This window comes from Epinephelus fuscoguttatus, linkage group LG8 (genome assembly GCF_011397635.1).
Source record: "Epinephelus fuscoguttatus linkage group LG8, E.fuscoguttatus.final_Chr_v1".
NCBI lineage: Eukaryota > Metazoa > Chordata > Actinopteri > Perciformes > Serranidae > Epinephelus > Epinephelus fuscoguttatus.
Window position 1 is genome coordinate 31,743,194 of NC_064759.1, and position 24,772 is coordinate 31,767,965.

The 24,772-nt window shown below is 40.8% G+C and overlaps 3 protein-coding genes across 3 annotated transcripts in view; 2 read left to right on the forward strand and 1 right to left on the reverse strand.

Moving 5' to 3' along the window:
• The first annotated feature begins 376 nt into the window (after positions 1 to 376).
• LOC125893455 (derlin-1-like) lies at positions 377 to 6,278 on the forward strand. Its single transcript, XM_049584158.1, has 8 exons — positions 377 to 867; positions 1,331 to 1,436; positions 1,519 to 1,583; positions 2,209 to 2,235; positions 3,863 to 3,958; positions 4,179 to 4,231; positions 4,382 to 4,492; positions 4,593 to 6,278. Exons 1-8 carry the CDS (start codon positions 715 to 717, stop codon positions 4,720 to 4,722), a joined length of 741 nt encoding a protein of 246 aa, XP_049440115.1. The 5' UTR covers positions 377 to 714; the 3' UTR covers positions 4,723 to 6,278.
• Positions 6,279 to 6,935: 657 nt separating this feature from the next.
• On the forward strand, positions 6,936 to 13,892 carry derl1 (derlin 1). Its single transcript, XM_049584157.1, has 8 exons — positions 6,936 to 7,278; positions 9,031 to 9,142; positions 9,225 to 9,289; positions 9,872 to 9,898; positions 11,375 to 11,470; positions 11,651 to 11,703; positions 11,856 to 11,966; positions 12,986 to 13,892. Exons 1-8 carry the CDS (start codon positions 7,126 to 7,128, stop codon positions 13,140 to 13,142), a joined length of 774 nt encoding a protein of 257 aa, XP_049440114.1. The 5' UTR covers positions 6,936 to 7,125; the 3' UTR covers positions 13,143 to 13,892.
• A 1,733-nt stretch (positions 13,893 to 15,625) lies between these two features.
• The window catches only part of zhx2a (zinc fingers and homeoboxes 2a), a 36,775-nt gene continuing 27,628 nt past the window's right edge, over positions 15,626 to 24,772 (reverse strand). The window contains exons 5-13 of the mRNA XM_049583512.1: positions 24,728 to 24,772; positions 24,332 to 24,547; positions 24,077 to 24,161; positions 23,582 to 23,767; positions 21,515 to 21,930; positions 19,049 to 19,301; positions 18,757 to 18,916; positions 18,299 to 18,418; positions 15,626 to 16,776 (exon numbers count right to left, since the gene is read on the reverse strand). The exon at positions 24,728 to 24,772 is cut by the window's right edge and continues 210 nt beyond it. Coding sequence (XP_049439469.1) covers positions 18,301 to 18,418; positions 18,757 to 18,916; positions 19,049 to 19,301; positions 21,515 to 21,930; positions 23,582 to 23,767; positions 24,077 to 24,161; positions 24,332 to 24,547; positions 24,728 to 24,772 — 1,479 coding nt within the window. The 3' untranslated portion in view covers positions 15,626 to 16,776; positions 18,299 to 18,300. The remainder of the gene's footprint in view (positions 16,777 to 18,298; positions 18,419 to 18,756; positions 18,917 to 19,048; positions 19,302 to 21,514; positions 21,931 to 23,581; positions 23,768 to 24,076; positions 24,162 to 24,331; positions 24,548 to 24,727) is intronic.

Genomic DNA, 24,772 nt, shown 5'->3' on the forward strand with positions numbered 1-24,772 from the left:
CGAGACAATAAACATCAGTTTCTAACACTTTCCCTTCAAATTATTAATTATCCTACACAATATAGTTTGATATAATAATGATACTCTTCAAAATAAATGAACTGCAGGCAATTTGACATGACTCTAGCTAAAATGTAATGTTTCTCAATAATCACCACTGGGTGTCAGGGGAGTGGCACCAAATTCTGGGCCCTGTGCATAATCAGTCTCTGTGGGCCCCCTGCCCTTCTTCTCTTCCTTTCTCTCTCTCTCTCTTTTTTTTTTTTTACAAAGTCAGTTTGCTTTCTTTCCCTTTCCTTTCTTTTTTTTCTTTTTTTTTTTTGGAACCCAAGTTTGCCTTTCTTGGTGAACAACATGACGGTGTACATCACTCACTTGGCTCAAGCAGTGTTTAGAGATGAATCCATGGGCAGGGTTGGACTAAACAATTTTGCACTTTTAAGGGGTGAGAGGGGCCCTTAGAGAGCGTCCACTATGTTTGCTAACAAAACCAAAACTTTTAATTCCAGGAAGTAGCACATTAAGTTTTCTTCAGGAAAACGGAAACGGATGTTCTCTGATCTCTGAGTGTGATTAGTCGCGTTGTGTATAATTAGGCGGTGGAGCACCTCTGATAGAAAGGCAGCGAGTGATTGCAGTTTTTGGGGGATTAATCTATTTTCAAACAGGAGCTCTCGTTTAATGGTTATAACTTGGCAGTAATCACATAGAAAGATGTCAGATATCGGGGACTGGTTCAGAAGCATCCCTTTCATCACCCGGTCCTGGTTTGCTGCCTCGATTGCTGTTCCCTTTGTTGTAATACTGGGATTGGTAGATTTCAGGAACCTCATGCTGTTTCCAGAGCTCTTCTTCAACAGATTTCAGGTGAGTTTTTGTCTCTGTTCACCTGTGTTTGGTGGAGTAGCTCATAAATGCTGTGGTCTCTGTGTTTTGGAGTTGGTTGGTTAGTTAGCTGGTGGCTAGCGGGGCTAACTGAGCAGGCCTGTGCTGTGTGACAGCCAATGAGAAGGCGAGACGTGGATTTTATGACTTCCGGAAACTGTCAAAATGCTACTTAATTTAGCAACACTGAAAAAAGATGTAAATGAATATACCATCAGTGCAAACGTATAGATATAGTAAGGTAGTCAAAGTGTTGCATTCTTCTTTATTTGGTGAAATAAAAGCAGTTGGCTTTCAGGTGTTGATGTTGAGAATGCCACGAGGGGAAAGAAGTATTTTAGACTAATTGTAGTGGGATTTTCCTACTCTGAATTAAGCCCAGCGGCGAGGCTAAGTGAGCAGGCCTGTGCTGAGTGATAGCCGATGTCTCTTCTATATGCTTCAGCTCTGGAGACCAGTGACGGCCGCCTTGTCTTTCCCAGGAGTTCTTGGGTATATGTACCTGGTCAACCTGTATTTCCTCTACCACTACTCCACTCGGCTAGAGACAGGTGAGACTACTGGCCTCAGTGATGTACACGCACACACACTGGATGCTCTTTTTGTTGTGCTAATCTTTTTCTTGGTATCCAGGGGCGTTTGATGGCAGGCCTGCAGACTATATCTTCATGCTCCTCTTCAACTGGATCTGCATTGTTGTATCCTTCACCCCCAGCCCTTTAAAACATCCTGTTTAATGATAAATTGCAAAGGGGGCATGGTGGTGTAGTGGTTAGAACTGTCGCCTCACAGCAAGAGGGTTCCAGGGTGGGGGGTTTGAACCCAGGGAGCCCTTCTGAGCAGAGTTTGCATGTTCGCCCTGTGTCAGTGTGGGTTTTCTCCAGGTACTCCAGTTTCCTCCCACAGTCCAAAGACATGCAGGTTTATCAGTGACTCTAAATTGCCCATAGGTGTGAATGTGAGTGTAAATGGTTGTCTGTCTCTATATGACAACCCCACCTGTCCATGGTGTACCTGGCCTCTCGGCCAGTGTCAGCTGGGATAGGCTCCAGCCCCCTCCGCAACCCCCAAGAGGATAAGCAATTACGGAAAATGAATGAATGAATCTACCTTTAACATTAAAGGTAACATCCCTGTTGGCCTGTTTTCCACTCCACCAGTGATCCCAGCTCTCTGCTGCCATCTTTGCCTCTCTCTTGCCAGCCAGCCAGGGAAGGAGGGGATTTGACCTGGCGACCTTTCAGTCACCAGCTGCTCTAATCTTAAGGCTCCAGCTGTGATTGTATTGAGCCACAATGTTGTTGTCCTTGACTCTAGCTATAGATAATTGGGCTGCTCATGAACATGCGGGTGAGAATATTTTTGTCTCTCTGTATTTATACCACAACATGAAATTATGACCCATGTATACTGTGTATGTAAAGCATAAAGCAACTGTTTGCAACACTCACTTGATCTTGGGAGTGTTTCATAGTGTAAGACGACCGCTTAAATCAGGCTCACTTAAAATACAGGACTGGAAAATGTGCTTCACCTCAGGCGTAATAGTGTTACAGTTAATCTTTTCAACTGAAACTAATAATGTCCTCTTAGGTTTCTCTCAAAAAGGTCCTCCTTACTAGGACAGCAAATTATGATACCAGCACCCTTAAGGTGATACCAATACCAATGGTATAATGAACAGTAGCTACTTGATTCGAAACTTTATTTCCATCGGTGTGTAGTATAGCCATACTTTGAAACATTTTGGTGGCATCTCATCACGCTGCTATCAACTGTGTCAAATACACCTTACATTATTTGAGTAGAGAAGTTTTGATACTACTTGGTACTGGGTTCATTCGGTCAGTACCTTACATTTATCGAATAACAGTACTCAGCCCTGTTGCTAACAACAGCGCTAAATGTGTCAGTTTAAAGTACATGTCCTAAATGCCTTATTTGACACAAGCTGCACTTATTGCATACTTTCAATTCTAGCTCGTATTATTTTTTCATCTGCGCAGTATCTGCACAGTGTTCCATTCAACATTTGAGCTTTAAAATGCACTGCAATTAAAGTAAGCTGATAAATATCTCTGACCCGTGGCTTATTAAGTACCATTTTTACATTTTTTTCATCTTTTAAATGTCATAAAATTAAATTAATTGACTACCGGAACTCTGCCTTTTCAAAAATAAAAAAAATCAAATTACCTGGCAAGGGTCTTATTTGATATGTCAGAGTGTTTTGTACATGTGTGCTACATCAATTTTCAGCACTTACAATACAAAGAAAGATTATATAACACACAGATCAAAAACAAGTAGCTCGTAAAGCAGATATGACATCATCTGATCACATTCTCTCTGAGCTGGCCTTATGAAAGCGCCTTAAAGAAATACTTCACCCCCCTAAAAATGAAAATTTGTATATTAATTACTCACCCCGTGTTACAATAAATTTGTGAGGAAAACTTTGTTTTTCATGCATGCCTCCAGAGTGAAGGAGGAATCCAAAATCTGAGAAAATTCTTGATGAATTGAAGAAAAGGGGGCCGTGTGTAACAACAGCAATTAATCATATAAAAGCATAACATTACAAAAACTCTTAAAAGAAATTGTGCAGTATAATCCAAGTCTCATTTATCCAGTCGTATGTTCAGCACTTCCCAAACACATGCATTTTCACCAAAATCTTACTGTTTAAAACACTTCCACATAAACAGTCTCACACAGGGACAAGTAGTGCTCCTGCTTTGTTTATGCTGAGGTGTTATAATATTTCTTTAATCCTGGTTCAGTGTGTTAGGCTCACTCAAGACACACTTTTCACAACAAGCCTTGCTTTATGAAACACCCTCAGATGTTAGGTGATATTGCACTGGTCCTAATTTGACCAAAATTTGAAAAATTATAGGGAAACAATTTCACGCAGCTGTCTTGTTGATGGTGTTTGGCTGGATTCATATATTGTTGTTCATGTTGTTGTTATCAGCTGCTGATGATCCAACTGATCATGTCAGTGATCTACGTCTGGGCTCAGTTCCACAAAGACACGGTTGTGTCCTTCTGGTTCGGAACACGATTCAAGGTATCATGTTTTATCACCAACGCTTGTTACATTGCAAATAATAGTTTTATCCAGTAAACAGCTTAAGGTATCACATATTTCACAGTCGTATCAGAGCAGGTAAGAGCATGTTTTTATGGTATGGACTGTCATCATGAGATCTTTATGTAAATAATATTTACCGCGGCCATGTGATGCTAATTCTAACAGTATATTAATTATATTTCCTGTTGCTTTATAGGCACATTATTTACCTTGGGCCATCCTGATCTTCAACTTTATTGTCAGAGGCTCGTAAGTGTTTTTAACTTGTTTAACACACACACACACACACACACACACAAACCCGCGTTACAACTGAATGTGTCCATGTTACACCAGCCCTATGTAATGTTAGTTCTGTTCTGTTTGACTCTTCTTCTTCTCTTTGCTGATATTGTGCAGGTTTGTAAATGAACTGACGGGGAACCTGGTGGGTCACCTCTACTTCTTCCTCATGTTCAAATACCCCAGGGACCTGGGAGGACGCTCCTTCCTCTCCACACCAGAGTTCTTGTAAGTTTTCTTTTTTTAAAACATGGATTTTTTTCTGGAGTTTTGGAATTTAATACCACCCCTCTCATCGCTTTGCACATCTCTCTCCTCCTCTCTCCAGGTATCGGTTGTTCCCCAACAGGAGGGGAGGGGTGTCAGGTTTTGGAGTCCCTCCCAACAGACCAGCTGCCCAGGAGCAGGGAGGAGGAAGTCACAACTGGGGCCAAGGCTTTCCTCTGGGGGATGAATAAGCTGAGACAAGAAGAGAGAGAGGTACACCCCTCTCCTCCCTTTTGCTAACACAAGAAACACTGTTGCAGTTGATGTTTCTTTTTTAAAATATAACTTGTTTATTGAAAGCATGAGCGAGTCTGTGAGCGTATTTATCAAACTAACCACGTTTCCTTCATGCAACACTTTAATTTTCTTCCCTCACGTCAGGAGAGCTCAGCCAGTCATGTCCCAGTGTGGCTGGTTGAGAATCAGTGTGACTGTATGTTAAATATTCAAATAGGGCTGACACTAACTACTGTGACACAAACATAACCAATTAATCTGCCAAATATTTTTTGTTATTAATCACTTGTTTTATACATGTCAGAATCTGGTGAAAAACACTTTGCTTGTTTGGTCAGGTGACAGTCCAAAACCCAAAGATATTTATTTTACTGTGAAATAAAACAAAGAAAAGCTGAAACTCTTCCACCACGTAGAAATCTAAATCAATTTTCAGGTGGTCTGGACTGACTGTACAGAAATCAACCAGGTGGAAGAACAGACATGTTGACATAAAATGGCCATAGCTAGTATTGATAAGAAATGTGGCTATAGTAATGACAATGACTGGACCACAATATTTGTCATAATTCCCATGAGGCTGACTAATGTAAAGCAAATCCTTGTTATAAAATAGTGATAAACAACTGTCTCCTGTTTCTAGTGATGTCAAAGACATGTTGCCATAGTGATCTCCAGCCAGGAAGGAGTCTCCTGTGGTGTCAAGGCCACATGGAGGAAACCACCAACACTAACACACTGAGGGAGATAAATAACACACCTTAGTAGGGGGAAATACACTCAAACAGTAACTCAGGTGAAAAGCAACACATTTCAGTGAATCGTGGCTGCTCTCTAGTGGTTACACTACACCCTGAAAATAAAGTGGCTGAACAAAAACAGTAACAACAACCCCTCTTAAGAGACATCCTTTGGGAGTACACAGCATTACAGCGTATAATGTTATATATAGAGTGTTTGTCATTCAGGTGTTTACAGTTCATACTTGTATGAATGTACGATGGGTGCAACAAGTGGGACTGTACATAACTACATTGGAACAATGTTATTTCAGGCTCAGATTTATAAGTTACAGAAACATCTTCCAGCACAGTCCAGTCAAAGGTGTCACTCCCCGCAGCGCAGTAGTATTGTTTCTCAGTAATCATTGAGCTATACTTCCTCTTATTTACATCAACTCCATTCTTCACTTCACTTGCTCGACCCTCAGTCTCCACAGGTGGCTGCTGTAGTAAGAAAAGTAGCATCAGTTTGACACGCCTGTTGGGTCGCTGGCTGCCTCCGAATGGTCCAGCGGGAGCACTTGCAAATATCACAGGAAGTAATGTAATAATGCAAAACAAAACCAAAATATATTGCTTTGACACAATAAAATACATCCGGTTCTAATATGCTCCTTTCAAATTAAGAGCACGATATAGTTTAATATAATAATAATACTTTTCAAAATAAATGAACTGAAGAAAATTTGACATGACTCGAGCAGAAATGTAATGTTTCTCCATAATCACCACTGGGTGTCAGGGGAGTGGCACCAATTCTGGGCCCTGTGCATAAGCAGTCTCTGTGGGCCCCCTGCCATTCTCCTTTTGATCCATATCTTTCTCACAACTTTCCATTTTTTTCACAATGTCAGTTTGCTTTCTTCCCCTTTCCTTTATTTCCTTTTCTCTCTTTTTTTTTTTTTTTTTTTGGGAAACCAAGTTTCCGGAAGCAGTCACTCACTTGGCTCAAGCTGTGTTTAGAGATGAATCCTTGCAAAGGCGAACTAAACAATGTTGCGCCCTTAAGGGGCAAGAGGGGTTTTTATACAAAGGTCAGTGTTTAAACTGATTTATTGCCCAATTTTAATTTAGTTATGGCACTTATTATTTTAAAAAAAGCCAAACTTTTAATTGAAAGCTTTTCAAGGGCCCCCCTTACACTTTGGCCCTGGGCAATCAGTCCTACTCCCCCCCCCACTTTAGTCTTATTATCCTTAGAAATGGAATTGTATTTTTTCTTCTAAGAAACATTTTTTATTTTCCTAGATATAACTTCTATTTTAATAAGTACTATTTCCCCTTTTTGTTGTTTATCAGTTTTGTTTCTATTGAAAAGTGGTGGTATTAGTAGTAGTAGAGGTAATACGTTTGCTTTCACTTTGAAAAGCTCAACCGGATGTGTCCGCTCTGATCTTAGCACCCTTATCATATGTAAAGCTAGCTCTGTGTGATTAGCCACGTCATGTAAAGTTAGCAGTGGAGCATTCTGATAAAAAGGTAGCGAGGGGTCGCAGTTTTTGGGGGGATATTAATTTATTTTCAAATAGGAGCTGTCGTTTCATGGTTATAACTCGGCACTAATCACATACAAAGATGTCAGATATCGGGGACTGGTTCAGAAGCATCCCTTTCATCACCCGGTCCTGGTTTGCTGCCTCGATTGCTGTTCCCTTTATTGGAAAACTGGGATTGGTAGATTTCAGGAACCTCATGCTGTTTCCAGGGCTCGTCTTTAACAGATTTCATGTGAGTATATTTTGTTTCTGTTCACCTGCGTGTGTGGGAGTTGCTCTTAAATGCTGTGGTCTCTGTGTTTTGGAGTTGGTTGTTAGTTAGCCGTTAGCTAGCTAGACTAACTGAGCAGGCCTGTGCTGTGCGACAGCCAATGAGAGGGCGAGACGTAGGAGTTTATGACTTCCGGAAGCTGTCAAAATGCTACTTAATTTAGCAACATTGAAAAAAGGTAAAAAATTAATTTACCATCAGTGCAAACTTAAAGAAATAGTAAGGTAGCCGACGTGTTGCATTGTTAATATTCGATTGAATAAAAGCAGTCATGTTTCAGGTGTTAATGTTGTGCATGCCTTAAGGCGAAAAAAATATTTTAGACTACTAGTAAAGGGCTTTTCCTTCTCTGGTTTAAGACCTGCAGGCAGCATGTTTACTGTTCATCCACAGCAATCCGGTTCATACAAGGTTAGGAGGCAGGGGGAAATATTTATCCTGAAAGACCTATCTCAGGGCAAAATAGCCTCCTCAAGCTGCTTCCTTGCAGTGGTGGAAAGTTACTAAGTACTCAAGTAGTGTATTTATTTGAGATGACAGTATTTGGCTTTTCTATTTTACTAAATTAAAAATATAATTTTACAGGTACTGGTTACTTTGAAGATTAAGATTATATTATATATATAAAAAAATGCTAAATGTAAAATGCTACCTCCATATTAACATTTTAATAACACCTACCTATTAAATATAACATATAAAAGCATGGTAGCAGAATTTAAGCTTTTATGGTTGCTTTTACTGTTAATACCTCTGTACTTTTACAACCTTAAGAATTGTGACTCTTACATGTATCGGACCACTTTTCTGCTACCTTTACTTGAGTAAAGGGTTTGAATATTCCTTCCACCATTTGTTAGTTGAGCAATCATCACACTCTGGTGTTATATGACTGCCTACTGATTAACCTTCCAGAGAGCAAACTGGTGTGACAGCTATAATAAGTTACTGATATCTCAGAGAGACACAGAGACTGTCTGCAGCTGAATATCTTATTATTGTATTACTCTACTCACTTGGAGTTGTTTTGTTGCTTGGCAACTGAATAAGAAAATTGAGTCTCAATCTCATGACATACTGTAGGTTATTAATTCTAAGTGAAGATATCAATAAAAACATTATTATTATATGGCAACTCGGTCGGTACAATATTATACATCTCTGATTACTGTTCATAGACCCTTGAAGTTTCCACTATCACACACAGCAGGCTGCAGATGGTTTTAGGGTAACCATGGGTGGACGCTTATTGCAAATTCAAATGCTGCAAAGCCATATCCATCTTTTGTTATAATATGGACAATATCAGTGAATAATAATCAAGCAGCATATTTAATTATAACCTAGGCACATTTACAATTTATCGCACCTCTGTATTGTATGTTGTAATTATACCCTGTCACTTTCCTCTTGATTAATAGTAATTTAACGCAGGAAGTAATCATCACCCCTGAAGTCACCTCCTAAATGCTGTATTGATCTGATGTCTGTTACCTTCAAATAAACCTTTGAATCTAATAGTGGCTGTGCAGAGGAACACCAGCTGTCTAGTGCTACGTTTTCTTAGTGCTTAGAAGTTATCATTTACAATCCACATGAGACTTCATGTGTGTTACAAGGACAGCCTTTAAAGTCTGGAGCTGTGAACAAACACAGCTATGTTTATGTCGTACTACATCTCTGTTAAACTAATGTCTTGTCTGTTTGTTTCAGCTCTGGAGACCAGTGACAGCCACCTTGTATTTCCCAATAACCCCTAACACTGGGTTTCTGTACCTGGTCAACCTGTATTTCCTCTACCACTACTCCACTCGGCTAGAGACAGGTGAGACTACTGGCCTCAGTGATGTACACGCACACACACTGGATGCTCTTTTTGTTGTGCTAATCTTTTTCTTGGTATCCAGGGGCGTTTGATGGCAGGCCTGCAGACTATATCTTCATGCTCCTCTTCAACTGGATCTGCATTGTTGTATCCTTCAAATGGCATCACCCCCAGCCCTCTAAAACATCCTGTTTAATGATAAAATTGCAATCTACCTTTAACATCAGAGGTTACATCCCTGTTGGCCTGTTTTCCACTCCACCATTGATCCTAGCTCTCTGCTACCATCTTTGCCTCTGCATTTCTTTCTTGTCTGTCTTTCTTGTACCTCTCTCTCTCTCTCTCTCTGCAGCACTGTGCCATGTCAGGGTGGCTCTGTGCCAGTGGCCCAGTGTCAGTCTACCCCTGCAGAGCAGAGAAACCTAATCTAGGTCACATGCAGCACAAGCAGTACAGCCCGGCCCATATCTCGACACTGCCGTTTTGTCAGGAGTTCAGCTCTGATTGTCAGCTTGTGTTGACTTCTCACAGACATTTCTTGTTTGTGAGACAAATTTGGGCAAAATCCAGCTCTCCTTATGCAAGGGGAAGAGGCTGAAGTGGTGGGTGTCAGTCAGACGGGTTGGGGATTTGACCTGGCGACCTTCCAGTCACCAGCTGCTCTAATCTTAAGGCTCCAGCTGTGATTGTATTGAGCCACAATGTTGTTGTCCTTGACTCTAGCTATAGATAACCGGGCTGCTCATGAACATGCGGGTGAGAATTTTTGTCTCTCTGTATTTATACCACAACATGAAATTATGACCCATGTATACTGTGTATATAAAGCATATAGCAACTGCAATAATCACTTGAGATCGGAGGAGGGTTTCATAATGCAAGATTACAGCTTAAACCAGGCTCACTTAAAGAAAGAACTGCTTCACTTCAGGCTCAAGTAGTGGTACAATGAATCGTTGAAAGGCGCTCCTTACTAGGGCAGCAAATTATGATACCATTACCAATACCATTGATATCAGTCTCAATAGAGTACTTAATTTGATACTTTTTCTCTACACTATAGGTGTGTAGTATAGTCATACTTTCAAACATTTTGGTGGCATCTCAGCACACTGGACTCCCACCTGTGTCAAATACACCGTACTCGGCTTCAGGACACTACAGACTTTACAGGTTGTAACTGCTGCAGGAGTGAGACAATCACATTATCGCATTGAATGCAGGTATCATTTGAGTGGAAAGTTTTGGTACTACTTGTTACTGGGTTAATTTGGTTCATACCTTACATTTATTGAATAACAGTACCCAGACCTATTGTTTACTACAGCGTTTTAAACGTGTCAGTTTGCAGTACATGTACCAAATGCCACAACTGACACAAGCTGTACTTCTTGTGTACTTAAAATTCCAGCTCATATTTTTTTAGTCGTAAGTAATCTGCGCAGTATTCCAGTCAGCATTTGAGCTTGAAAATGCACTGCAATTAAAGTGATAAATATCTCTGACCTGTGGCTTATTAAGTGCCATTTTCACTTTTTTTTTCATCTTTTAAATGTCACAAAATTAAATGAATTTACTTCCCGAAATCTGCCTGTTCAAAACTAAAAACTACCCGGCAAGGGTCTTATTTGATATGTCAGTGTTTTGTACATGTGTGCTACATCAATTTTCAGCACTTACACCCTAAATATGACCATATGTATGTTAATTACTCACCCCGTGTGACTTTAAATTTGTGAGGAAAACTTTGGCTCTTTATGCATGCCTCCACAGTGAAGGAAGAATCCACAATCTGAGAAAATTCTTGATGAATGAAGTTAAGGGGGCCATGTGTAACAACAGCAAATCATATTAAAACATGTTACAAAAACGTACAAAAATTTTGCAGTGTTATCAAAGTCTCATTGTCTTATCATGCATTTTCACTATAACCTTACTGTTCATAACACTTCCACATAAACAGTCTCACACAGGGACGAGTAGTGCTCCTGCTTTGTTTATGCTGAGGTGTTATAATATTTCTTTAATCCTGGTTCAGTGTGTTAGGCTCACTCAAGACACGCTTTTCACAACAAGCCTTGCTTTATGAAACACCCTCAGATGTTAGGTGATATTGCACTGGTCCTAATTTGACCAAAATTTGAAAATTATCAGGAAACCATGTTCACACAGCTGTCTTGTTGATGGTGTTTGGCTGGATTCATATATTGTTGTTCATGTTGTTGTTATCAGCTGCTGATGATCCCAATGATTATGTCAGTGCTCTACGTCTGGGCTCAGTTCAACAAAGACATGGTTGTGTCCTTCTGGTTCGGAACACGATTCAAGGTATCATGTTTTATCACCAACGCTCATTACATTGCAAATAATAAAGTTTTATCTAGTTAACAGTTAAAGGTATCTTATCAGAGCAGGTTTTTATCATATGGACTGTCATCATTACAATACCACTGTGATGTTAGGCTTATTTTGATAGTCATATTGATTTTATGTCTGGTTGTTCTGTAGGCACATTATTTACCTTGGGTCATCCTGGTCTTCAACTTCATCATTGGAGGCTCGTAAGTGTTTTTATTTAGTTGAATCAAAGATGTAAATCCACCCTGATAAGCAGCCTGTGTTACAACTGAATGTGTCCATGTTACACCAGCCCTATGTAATGTTAGTTCTGTTCTGTTTGACACTTCTTCTTCCCTTTGCTGTTATTGTGCAGGTTTGTAAATGAACTGACGGGGAACCTGGTGGGTCACCTCTACTTCTTCCTCATGTTCAAATACCCCATGGACCTGGGAGGACGCTCCTTCCTCTCCACACCAGAGTTCTTGTAAGTTTTTTTTTGTCAAACCTGGATTGTATTCTTGCGTTTTTTGTTTTTTTTTTTTTGGGGGGGGGGGGGGGGTGTAGGGGTATAACAATAAACTCACCAACAGCTGACATTTTGGGATATGAAGAAATAACATGTTTCCCACTTACAAATGGAAAAGTGTAAGTCATACGGTATAAAACATCCTTTCAATTTCAATTACAGCTCCAGCCGTACTTGATCTGGTGTGACCAGTAGCTTAAGCTGGCTAATATTAGCAATGTAAACTATATCACAATGTGTAACTGAGTCAGTTTGCCTCTTCTTTAATTGTACTTATCTAACACAGTTTTAGCATTAACCATTATGCCATGATTTTCACTTGTGGCTGCAATAGCTGCTGTGGAGCATTAGTTACATGCTTGCTGCTTTAAGATGCAGGGCACAGGGGAACCATTAAAGTCATTAGACAGGGTTTGATCATGTCTTGAACTTTGTCTTTATCACCTAAACCACAATTTTGAAAGACAAGCACAAAAAGAGTTCAGATTATTACCCAAACTGTTAAAAAAAGTTCATTAGATCTTTCAGAGCTTCTTCTTGGTTCAACTTGAACCATCTGTTCTTTGTGCTTTGAGTTTCACTTTCATACAAGTATTTTAGAATTCCGAGTCGTTCTGGATTCATCCCAAGAGAGGAAACTAGTTAAGTCGGCCATGTACAGTGACACATAACAAAAGCCACACTGCCCCGTCAAACTAACAGATATACCACAAGGACATTAGAGCCGCTCAGGAGCTCATCATGCTTCATGAAATGATGAGACAAGTTGTGTGACTGCTTGTGTTGTTTTACCAACTGGACTGTTAGGACTTATTTGTAGTAAAGCTCTGGGTAGCTGCCTCACCATGTAGCCAGATCTCAGGATAAAACTGCACTAATTATTGATTATAAAATGCTCTAAAGTCACCTGTTTTACTGATCTGAGTTTAACACTTCCCGTCTCATCCCTCCGCACATCTCTTTCCTCCTCTCTCCAGGTACCGGTTCTTCCCCAACAGGAGGGGAGGGGTGTCAGGTTTTGGAGTCCCCCCCAGCAGACCAGCTGCCCAGGAGCAGGGAGGAGGAGGTGGGGGAGGAGGAGGGAGAGGAGGACGCCACAACTGGGGCCAAGGCTTCCGTCTGGGGGGTGAATAAGCTGAGACAAGAAGAGAGAGAGAGCTACGCCCCCTCCCGTCCTGTTTACTCCCCAAAACAAACGGCGCTGCAGTTTGTGTTTGAGGTTAAAGTACTTGCTTTTTCTTATTCTTGCGTTTGGGAGAAAACCTTGACTTTAGTTTACGTTCATGTTTAAGGACACACAAGGATGAAATTCGAGGAAGCACGCATTTTAACCAAGACAGCAGCGCACAGCAGGACTCAGACCGGCCATAGCTGAATTCACCCAGCTCTACTATTACTACTACTGCGGATGTGTCCATGTGAAGCAGATAGAACAAAATATGAATAAATAGATTTTTTTAATGTAATGAATCTTTATCTCCCCTCCCCTTTCCCCTCTTCCTTTCTGTCCTCTTCTTTTCACCCTCCCCTCCACTGTTTCTCCGCACCCTGCCATGGGACTGTCAGGACAAGAGATGTTGCAGCTGCACACCAGCACACTGTTGATTTTGACTCTGGTGTCTCTCTCTCTCTCTCTTTCTCTCTGTGATGCCATATCAGATTACATTGTAATTACCAACACACTGGGAGTGTGCTCTCAGCAGAACATGGGCTATTTAGAGAGCACTGTTTCCAGGTCTGATTTTACATGGGTGTAAAAATGTTTTTTAAGCCTCTGTGGCACAGACCTGATCTTCCTCTGTCTTAAGATCTCATCTTAATCAAAGAGGTGAAGATGGGATTTTGATCTTTTTTTTTTTTTGTAAATATAACAGTTGTTTATTGAAAGGATGAACGACTCTGAGTGTATTTATCAAACTAACCATGTTTCCTTCACTGATTTTCTTCCCTCACGTCAGGAGAGCTCAGCCAGTCATAGTCCAGTGTGCCAAATATTATTTGTCATGAATCACTGATTTCATAAATATAACATAGTTAAAATGTTTTGCTTGTTGGTCAGGTGATAGCTCAAAACCCAAATATACTAATGTTACTGTGATATAAAACAAAACAAAAAAGCTGAAACTCCTCACCATTTAGAAGTCTGAATGAGGTTATGTTTGAATATTTGCTTGAAAAATTACCATCAAACCAGGAAATTATTTTTCTGTGAATCAACTAATTTATTGACAAACTGTTTCAGCTTTAATTATAATACATATAGTTTTATTCTGCAGTTTACTGGCAGCCTGTAGGGTTTTATTTGTATGCAAATGCAACGAGGCAAATGTGCTCTAATTCTCAATTTTGGTTCAATTTGTTAATTGTATCAAACAAAGTGCACATAAAGCCAGAATTCTGGTCATTATGTTACTTGTTAACGCCTCTACAAACCTACACATAGAAGGGTGTTATGGGTAAACATAGGTTGCAGAGGAGGTGACACACACACCTCCTAAATTTCAATCACACACTGAGGGACCGCACATTGAGCAAGTTGATTCAGCTCTGGCTGGAAGTTAAAATGGCAATGAACAGGAATGTATACGTAATACAAGTATGAAAGAAAGTGCCACACAAACTTGTCTGATTGACCTCCGTTAGCCTGGGTGCCACCTGGAGGAGCACACTTCAAACGTGTCACACCAATATGTTTCCCGACTAACACATGGTGAGCTAAAATAATTGGAGCAGCTGAAGCCGTTGATTAAAACCATCACTACAAATATGCAAAAACACCTGTCAGGTTCGACCAAACCCAGATATACAGGTGGAAAAAATTTTAAGTGACGTTACAAGCCAGTGCACAGTCGCCAGCAAAAGTGAATGCCAACCCCAGATTCACTTTCATTTGGCAATTTGCCTCACTATACTTGTTTTTTGGGTGCTAAGTCTCTTGGATCCCTGTTGCTTATGGTCTGGCACCAGGTTGTTATCTTTTCATAAAGCCCTGACCTCACCTGAGCGCTGTGGGGGTACACGCCCATAAATGTCCTGAATACAGAGAATAAGAAAATATGGACAGAGGGCAGAGTCTCTGCAGAAAAATACACAGCCACACGTGATGATCAAGAAGGATTACATCTGTGAGTCTATCCACTGTTTTTGAGTAAATCCTTCATAGTATATCTTCAACTAAGCACTGAGATTCTGTCACACTTGAAATACACAAATTAATTTTGTTCTGAAGCAAATGAGCAATCTTAATCTCTGTACCTTGTCTAGGTTTTTGATGCATGCAGTTTACACTGGAAGACTGAGACTTTTACAGTTGGTTGTGTATTTATTGAGTTACAGCAGACTTAAAGTAGAAATGAAAAATGCAAGCGGTTTTCCATTCTAGCCAACCAAATGTACAGTATCCCAGATACTTGTCTGAACAGGAAACTAAAGCAGCAGCAGCAGCAGCAGCAGCAGACATTCAGCCAGCAGATAGCCATACACCTGCTGTTCAAACCAGGGTTAAATGACAGTTCAACTCAACTTTTTTTTTTTTTTTGGTTGCACAAATATTGCGAGCGCTTGCAATCTGACCAGTAAAATCACAGATGTCCCTTTAAATCATTTTTGAAAATGAGTTTAAAAAAAAAAAAAAAAAAATCGTTGAAGCACATGCAAGAAGTACATGACAGCTTTGGCTGTTGTGACGTTCCAAAAGCTTTTTGCTGTTTTTCAGAAAATCGTTTCTCTGTAACTCGCGAACCACCATTTTCAGGTGTTCTGAACTGACTGTACAGAAATCAACTAAAAACCAATCCAGCTTTGAACAGGAGGACCTTCCACAAGAGGTGTGTTCACAGATCACAGGAGCTTCAGTTATTTCATCATGTGTGAAACACTTTCACCAGAACATTCTTGACAAGCTCAGTCAAGGATATATCAAGTTGGGTTTTTTTTCAAACAAAGAAGTGATGAGCAAAAATCATCGTCACCAGTCTGTAGTGTACCCAGCTCTGAGGCAAATGTCAGATAAGAGAGCAGAAAAGGCAGCATGGTGTGATCAAACAGACACTCCGCTCTCGTCTCTATGTGATTAATCATATCTATGTCATGTTGTGTGTTCAGATTGCCCAAAACACTGTTGCGCTGTCTAACTGCCACTCGAGCACTTCTGAGTGATTTCCACCTCCATCAGTATATTTCTATGAGTGCGAGTCGAAGTGACGCTGCAGGAGAAAAGGAAAAGTTTCCTAACAGTTTGAGATGATGAGCCTAGCATGTAAATATCTATCACTACCACAGGGATATATGCAAGTGCCATCAAAGACTACTCATAATGAGCAGGTCTGATTTTCAAAAAAATAGGACTGATTATCAGCAAATAACAGACTATCATACACTTTGATCTTAAAACGACGACGACAAGAAAACATTCCAGGTTTCGGGGCACCAGTCACGACTTTTTTTTTTAAAAAAATGTAACAAAACTTGCCCTCCCAGTAAAACTGTACAAACTTTTTTTTTGTAATACAGAAAAATATTTACAAGGGTGCTTCTTAAAATAAAAAAGTGTAGTAGTAAGAACAATGCATCAAGTCCAGCTTTGGCACTCCTCTTCATGTCAGCATCTGCACCGCACATCAGTCAGTGTTTTAATAGTGGAACTCCAACGTCCCCGGTGCTTTGTGATGACATCACAGGCAGACAGTTACATCACTGGTTCCACATTCAGTCATCTTGAGTCAGCCGCATGACGGTTGGTGACTCAGCAGTCAATGATTTACTCGACCTGGAACAGAATTGGACAGAAACAAGGACTATGAAATAAACATGGGCTCACTGTTCAAGGCAAAAATCACTGTTCTCCCTCTCCTGCATTCAAAGGAAATATAGTTCAGTGTTATATTATTTTTACTTATTAAGCCTGGAGGGGATTGTGCATTTGGTCGTGTGTGGGCGCATGTGTGTGTGTGTGTGTGTGTGTGTGTGTGTGTGTGTGTGTGTGTGTGTGTGTGTGTGTGAGGTTGTGTGCTGGACCAATCACCCTCCTATTTTGTGTGCACATTTATGACTTAATGCTCAGGGATCTCTTGTGGTTGCAGTGGTGCACAAATGTTGAAAAACTTGTTTTATTAACTGTTTTATACCAACATTGACTGCTGACTCCTCACTCCTCAGAACCGGCCAATAGGGGCTGCAAGATTTCCGCAAATTGTCTTAGAACAAGACCTGCCGTTTTTTCAGGCCCCATTTTAGTCGTCATCATGGCTCAAAAACTCACATGCATAGAAAAGTTTGGTCTCATTTTGAGAGTCTGCAGATTAATTCCATACTCAATATATTACGTTCCACTAAAGTTTGACACAATATTAGATGAATAAACCACCATTTTTGCTGTCTTTGCTGCCATCTTGGCTGTAAGGAAGCTGGTAGGGACAATTCCACCAGGCGGAGCTTTCCACGGTCTGGCTGTCATGGCTGCAACCTGGTTTTATTCTATCCACCACGTGGCGTCATACCACACCAGGAGTGATTCAGGAGTGGATCATTCTGCCTGCCCGACTTTGTAGACATGCAGATTTTTGTTGATTTGTTTTTTTTTTTTTTTTGGGGTCATTTGTGCTTCTTCTATAAGTAGGCAGACTATGTAGTTAAATGGTTTCTTTTTTGTCTGTTTTGGGCAAGGCAAGTTTATTTAAATGAAACATTGTTTCCAGAGTATGATTTGAACATATGCTGGCTTGGTTGTGATGGTCACTGAGAAATTCAGAAATACTGAACAGCTAAATAATGGTCTTACATATGGAGTAAAGACAAAACTTTACTGGATAAAATAATAAAATAAGAAGTATAACCCAATTGCACCCTTGGTTCTGCCTTCCTGTGACAATAACGCTGTGTGTGTGTGTGTGTGTGTGTGTGTGTGTGTGTGTGTGTGTGTGTGTGTGTGTGTGTCTTTGATGCTAATGATGGTGTGGGTCCAAATATCATCCTGCCATCCCAGCATGCCATCTTTTTTGAAGGGCCAATCGGAGGTAATTACACCCTAATAACTTCCTGGGTAGCTGGAGACTGCAGCTGTGGCGTCTTAAAGGAACAGATCACCATTTATTTATCTGTTTACTCAAGCCAAGTCCCACAAATCAACATCAATCCATTACAGACTTTAAAATTGGACTAATCAATATTTTCTCATCATAATAGGAGCATGTATGATGTGGAAATAGCTGCTCCAGTGTGTTATTACTTTCTGCAGCTTTTCTCAGTTTCTAATCAGATACTAAGGAGGATATTTCACCAGTTCAACTTACCATCAACCAGTGACCCTCCCTGGTTGCTCCAAGGTCGGAACTTCAGTGTCTGTTGCCAACCTCTGTCTTTCCACTCCCGCTTCACTCTCCTCCCCCACCGCCATAGTCACCTTTACCCACCTGGCAAGAGAACAAACAAAGTTTAAACACAAACAGACTCCTTCTAGGAGCAAGAATCAAACATCAAAGAAATATTTTCATCTGCACACTGAATGCTTCAGTGAAAAATGTCCTACACCATGCATGAATATCTGGTTGATGCAACAAATAACAAGTGCAAAGAATAATTCAGCATCCACAACTTGTCCATACAGTGCTGTATTTTTAGATTGTTCTCACAAAAACCCTAAAATAACTCCTCAGATATCCCTTGAAAAAGCCGGTCTTTTTGTCTGTATAACATCTAACACAAGAAAATAAATATAGGATAAAAGATTTGTCTCCCTCTCTCCACCCACCTCCCTTTGTCAGCAGCACCAGAGCTGGTCTGGTCTGGTCTGGTCCGGCTCAGGTCGGTCACACTGTGGGCCAATCTGTCAGTCAACCACTGGACTTTGTCTTGGTCGGACAGCTTTGAGTGCTCTGTAGCAGCTGCTGTGTTCTCACCAGCCTCCTCCACTGCATCAACGGTGGTAGAATTAGAATGTGCACGACAACAGAGAAAACACAGTCAAAAAAGGGTATAGACTTTACAACGTAATTTTAAGAAAGAAAAGTATTCTCTACTCCATCTTCTTTTCCAGCACTCACCTTTCACAGCTTTGACGTCCAAGGAAACACTCTGGTTTTTCTCAGAGCTCTGGCCGTTCTGTTCCTGGCCTGCTTTCTGCTGCTCTGCAAGGTTTTGGTTTTGGAAACTTTCCATCCAGTCCAGAGTTTCGCCATTCTTCAGCGCTGAGCGGTGGTCCTTGAACCAGCGGACAATGTCGGTGCGTCCCAGGCTTGTTTGCACCTCGAGCTGGCTGTACTCCTCAGGAGATGGCCACTGAGTCCGACAGAACATCTGTCAAGACAGATAATGTTAACAAATATATTAAATCCATCCACTGTTTCATAATAAAAACGCTTTATAGGGTCGGTGTCATGAACAAAGCTCTGGATTCAATGATCAGGGAGAGTAAAAAATAGGTTGTGCCTTGCTTTTCTATTAATATCATGTCTTTGACTTCTCCTGCCTGAGATCATGATTAACAGATACACGTATAGGTGATCAACAAAATGAGCTGTAAAGTGTACAATTTCTTAATAACTGTTTTAGCCCATGAATGCCTTGGTTTTAGGGTTTGGAAACACACTAGTCAGCTAAAGTGAAAGTAAACTCTGGACTCACTCTCGTTTGATGTGTCGCCTCACTATATTTGTGTTTTTTTGATACTGTGTCTCTTGGAAACCTGCTGCTTTTTCATAAAGCCCTGACCTGTGCCAAGCTTTTCCCAAGAACAGGTATCATAACAGAGGGTTAGCTGACACTTACTTGAGGGCAGTTGTGGGTACACGCCCATAAACATAACATAAACATCCCCAACACAGAAAATAAGAGGAAAATGAAAAACATACAGGCAGAGGGCAGAGTCTCTGCAGTTCAATACACCACCACAAACTTATAGTGGGTCACAAGGGATGATTTTGGAATATGTTGCATTGTTTATCTTCCAAGGATCTGGATACTTTCTCTACCACTGAACTAAACTAAGATGGCAAACATGGTAAACAGTAAACCTGCTTAACATCAACATGTTATCATTATCCTCAGGGTGTCTGCACTTACCAGACAATGAAATCATTAAATCTTCTTTTTCAAATCTTCTTATTGAAACAGGTAAGTAAACTTAAGCAGTATATATAGTATGTAGTCTTGTGCAGCAGTGGGTTTTATGTAGGAATATGCTTATTACAGTGAGTTAGGTCAACCTACAATTTGCCAACAGGTAAGTGCAAGTATAAAGTAAAAAGACAATATTTACATTTATAAATTTAAGATATATTAAGACTTTGAAAGGTCCTGCAGACACCCTGGCCATTGTGAGCATGTTAGCATGCCGTTGTTAGCATTTAGCTCAAAGCGCTGCTGTATCTAAGTGCAACCCAACAGAGTTGCTAGCATGGCTTTAGACTGTTCAGGCCTTCTCAAACTGGGGGCGTTTTTATTTTCATGCAATAAATTCACATGTTAATATATTTCTTTCAAAGTGCTTCTGTCATGAGTACTTTCACATAAAATACTAGTGCTATAAACCAAAAAGACAATTTTCTTAGGGACAAGGTAGATTTTTCTGAGCTTCTAGGGCTGCAAATAAAGGCATCGACCACTCCTGTTGTGTGGAAGACATCATGCCAATAGGAACAGTTTAGTTCTTATTCATCACTCCTCTGCTGTGTAAAGGCCTTTAGTTATGTTTAAAAGTGCTTCATGGCATTTTCCCCTACGTAGATAACATTTTGTTTATGGATACACAATGTGATTACAACAGTTGTAAACAGTTGCCTCATTTACTTACATTAGCTTTGCTGCAGTGTGTCAAAGCTTGCCAGATTCTCTCCAGCAGTTAAAAGCATCACAGGGGCTCACAGGAGTGTGGTTGACTCCATTTTCAACAATTCAGCTGAGAATCATATTTAACATCCTACACATCTACCTTTATGTGCTATGTGGGTTTGGGCGATGAGATAAATACATTGGATGCTGCTGACAGGCTGATAGACTCTTTAAATTAGCGGGCAGTAGTTGAAATAATTTTTTAACTGGCAGCCTGCATCTGCGTTACAGAGAATAAAAGAGTTCTGCTGTCGTATGAGAGACATCTCATGGATATATGTTCCATTTATAGGTTTTGTGATCCTATGGGATACTGCAGTTTTCTAGGCACAACACTACTCCAGCTCCTTCTCTTTAGTTTGTCAGATCTGACCTTGTAGTCACCTGCTGTCTTATCTCATTTCTAATATTGATGTATCAGTAAATCTTATCATGCAGTGTCAATCACAGTTTTTACTCAAGCACCACCACAGCACCTTCTCAAGATGAATCAATTTTACATGTCGTCTCACTTTAGATTGTACTTAAAAAGATTCCATCTCATCAATTAATCTCTTTTAAGTCACAACTCATTTACGTCCTGATATCATCTTTGTTATAGCTTGCATTACAGTTTTAACTTGTGTCATATTCTAATACATTGTCATCTAATCAGCGTTGACGCCGACATGTTTTCTTACCTCTTTGAGCAGGGTGAGGGAGCGGCTGGAAATGGGAGCCGGGCTCGTGGAGGCCGACAGGATGGGAGGATGGGGAGAAGAGGAGGACGATGAAGTGAGGATGGGAGGTGACGCCGACGAGGAGAGGGCTGGTGGATGAGGGGAGGAGGCTGCGAGCACAGGAGGGGAGGATGAGGAGGAGGAGGAGGAAGAAGAGGAGAGGACAGGTGGATGAGGGGAGGAGCGCAGAGGTTTCCCGCTGTGCTCTCGATGAGAGGCCCCGTTCAGCAGCACCCCAGGCCGCTCTGCTCTGTCCTCCGTGCTCTTTGAAGTCATGCTGAGTAAAGCCTTCTCCATGTTGTCCCTCAGCGCCCTGCGCTCCAAAAACCAGCAGTCCACCTCCGTCTTGGACAGCCTGGTCTCCTGGGCCAGCTGGTCTGCAGCAGGACAGAGTTCAGTGGATCAGATGAGCTGCGATACCTCTGAGCGGACAGTTTTTTTGGAACCTGGGAAGTCAGTCTCTCTCCAGGGGACTTAAAATGGGCTCATTAAAAACATTTATACTATTCCTGTCTGCAGGAACCCACCAGAGACGGGCCTGCAGCTCCTTTGGGGTGAAAGAAAATTAAGTCACATGCTGTGAATTAGTATAAATAGAAGAAAACACCACTGGACTTCTTTAAGTAAGTTCAGCATCTAAGTTACAGAGTGAGGATTTTGACAAGAACACAACCGACTGCTCAGCTGACCATCTGACTCTCACCCAATTTATCCTCCTTCAGTCAGTAAGTTTTATAATGAGTACTTCAACAGTTCTGTAACATTTTTTTTTCTCTCAGAAACTTCACAATGTAAACTGATCCTAAAAATAGATGTAACTGGCAAGACAATCTCGTGCTTCATTAGCAAACAACCTGCAGGATGGCTGACTTGTGTTTCTGCAGGCAAAAATGTGCTCACATCAAGCACCAGCATTTTCCACGAGGAAATGAGCAAGAAAACAAGTGTGTTGTTGTTTGAATCTATAAATGCACTCAGTAAATGGCAGTGTTTATTACAACATTTAGCAATTCTGTAAACGAAAAGGATAATGTTTAAAGGTATTGTGTTTTTCATTTCAGAAGTTAAACTGCTGGACACAAGATGTCTTCTTCCTTACCACTGTGAAGTCAGTCAAGTCTAAATATATTTCTGAGTAAATAGCGGCATTAATACTTGTCCCTTCCTCTATCTTTCTTCCTTATGTTATATATTATGAATCAAAGTAAGACCAAGAATGCCAAGCTAACACCAAGACATAACTCTCTGCATCCGAAAACTTGAGATATGTGATTCAAAGGGTAAGTTTGGTGCTGTCCAACCTGGACCCATTTTCCCATGCTTTGTATCTAGGTGACATGGGATAGGAACAACAAATTGGTCCAGTATTGAGACCTGTTGTAGCCAGCAGCAGTGAAAAAGAGGCTGCAATGTAACCGCTCGAGGCATATTTGCACATCCACTAAAGTGCTTGTTTTTGTCACCGACAGAGTCAGATTGTTATTTGAAGTGTTTTACAACATCTAGACAGGATCCCCTATCCCATTATATTCAAGAATAAGATCCTTTTTATTTAACCACAAAGCCCCCAAATCACCACTGCAAAAGCCACCAGACACTATTTAAATAAACACTGATTTTATCATCACGAAACCCATTTAATTCAAAGTGACAGAAATAGTTTGGTGGTTTGGTGATGGCCATTTCAGGATTGTTTCTGGTTTAACAAAAAGGATCTTACTCTGTAATAAAAAGTCTATTACTGTAGGGATCATTTCCATAATGTTGTCACTTGTAATAACACTCTTAGCCTGAGTCAGTGGTAGAAACAAGCACTTTTAGTAGATGTATATTGACGGTGCAATTATTCCAAGTGGTTACGTTGAAGCCTATTTCGTCACTGCCGGCTGCAGCGCTCTCGCTCAATACTGGACCGATTTAAAAAATTGTTGTTCCTATTAGTCACTTAAAATAGGGTCCAAGTTGTAAAATATCAACCATTCCCTTTGCATTCATTTGTTTGTGAGAGGAGTTGGTAGACAGCGTTACCTAGCGCTGCCTCGGTCGGAGTGCCACTTCTCTGAAAACTCTCCTCCAGCGCCTTCAGCTGTTCTGATGACTTCCCTTTCACCCTCTCCAGCAGGGGAAACTGACTGGGGACCGCTTTCTTTACAGGACTGTCTTTGGGTGCTGGTGTCACCTCTGCTTTCACCAGCACTGGAGGTGGAGGAACGCCTTAAACAGAGACACAGACAGAGAGAGTTAAGGACCAACAATATGTTAGCGACTTTTCAAAAGACAGGTAATTGATATTACTAAACGACGCAGCATAAACAGTAGTTAAAAAATCATTATCAGCTGGTTACAGAAGACGATTAAGCACAACTGGCTTTCTCAGTATATTTGTTTTTTAAAGGCTTAGCAATTAAAATCCACCTCTGAGATGCAAAATTAGCTTGTTTAAAACCCGCGGAAAGATGTGCAGTTAATCACACTCAGAGTGTTTTGTCATTTAAGATGTGTGGCACTGATAAAACCACATACCTTTGAGATTAAGGAGCCTCTGTTCACTGAACCATTTCTTTATCTCTCCTCTGGACAGCCCGGTGGTCTCTATCAGCCTGTAGATCTATCACATGACAGAATACAACAGAAAATGAAACACTTAGTGTGTTCATCAATGACAGTGGTGTGTTAAAAAAAAAAACAAAAGCAGCTACAATGCCAAAATTCGTTCACATTTATTTAGACCTCCTATGGCACGGCACAAGAAATGTCATTTCACTCACTTATTCTTACCTCATCTTCCTCGGGGAAAGGACACTGTGTGTAGCTGGACCTCAGCACTGTTAGCTGCTCAGCTGTTTTGTTGGGGTCGACTGTGAAACTCAGCACTTTGGATGACGCCAGCTTGGATGTGGCCATGGGTGCCGAGATGGTTTGAATAATGGAGGGTCGTTTACTCTCTGTGGCGATCACTGGGGAGGCCAGGGGTCGTTTAAGCGACTGTGCCACCTGTGGCAAATGTGGTGGAAACTTTGCTTACCTTAAATCAAGTCTGTCAGATTAACTCGAGCATGTCACTCACATCCATATTTTTGTATTTTTCTTTAATATCCGACCCACAGTTTGATTTAACTCTTAACTTGTTTGTGTTCTTGTGTCTGTGCAAGGTAACATTTCTGCCTGTTATACCTGGTTAGCCACGGTGAGTGCCAGCGGTGCACAAGTGACAGTGGA

Coding starts and splice junctions, on each gene's coding strand:
- LOC125893455 (XM_049584158.1), top strand. CDS start 715: ATGTCAGATATCGGGGACTGGTTCAGAAGCATCCCTTTCATCACCCGG. Junction 1,584..2,208: donor TCAACTGGATCTGCATTGTT/GTATCCTTCACC, acceptor CTCTAGCTATAG/ATAATTGGGCTGCTCATGAA. Junction 2,236..3,862: donor GGCTGCTCATGAACATGCGG/GTGAGAATATTT, acceptor TGTTGTTATCAG/CTGCTGATGATCCAACTGAT.
- derl1 (XM_049584157.1), top strand. CDS start 7,126: ATGTCAGATATCGGGGACTGGTTCAGAAGCATCCCTTTCATCACCCGG. Junction 9,143..9,224: donor CTCCACTCGGCTAGAGACAG/GTGAGACTACTG, acceptor CTTGGTATCCAG/GGGCGTTTGATGGCAGGCCT. Junction 11,471..11,650: donor GGTTCGGAACACGATTCAAG/GTATCATGTTTT, acceptor GTTGTTCTGTAG/GCACATTATTTACCTTGGGT.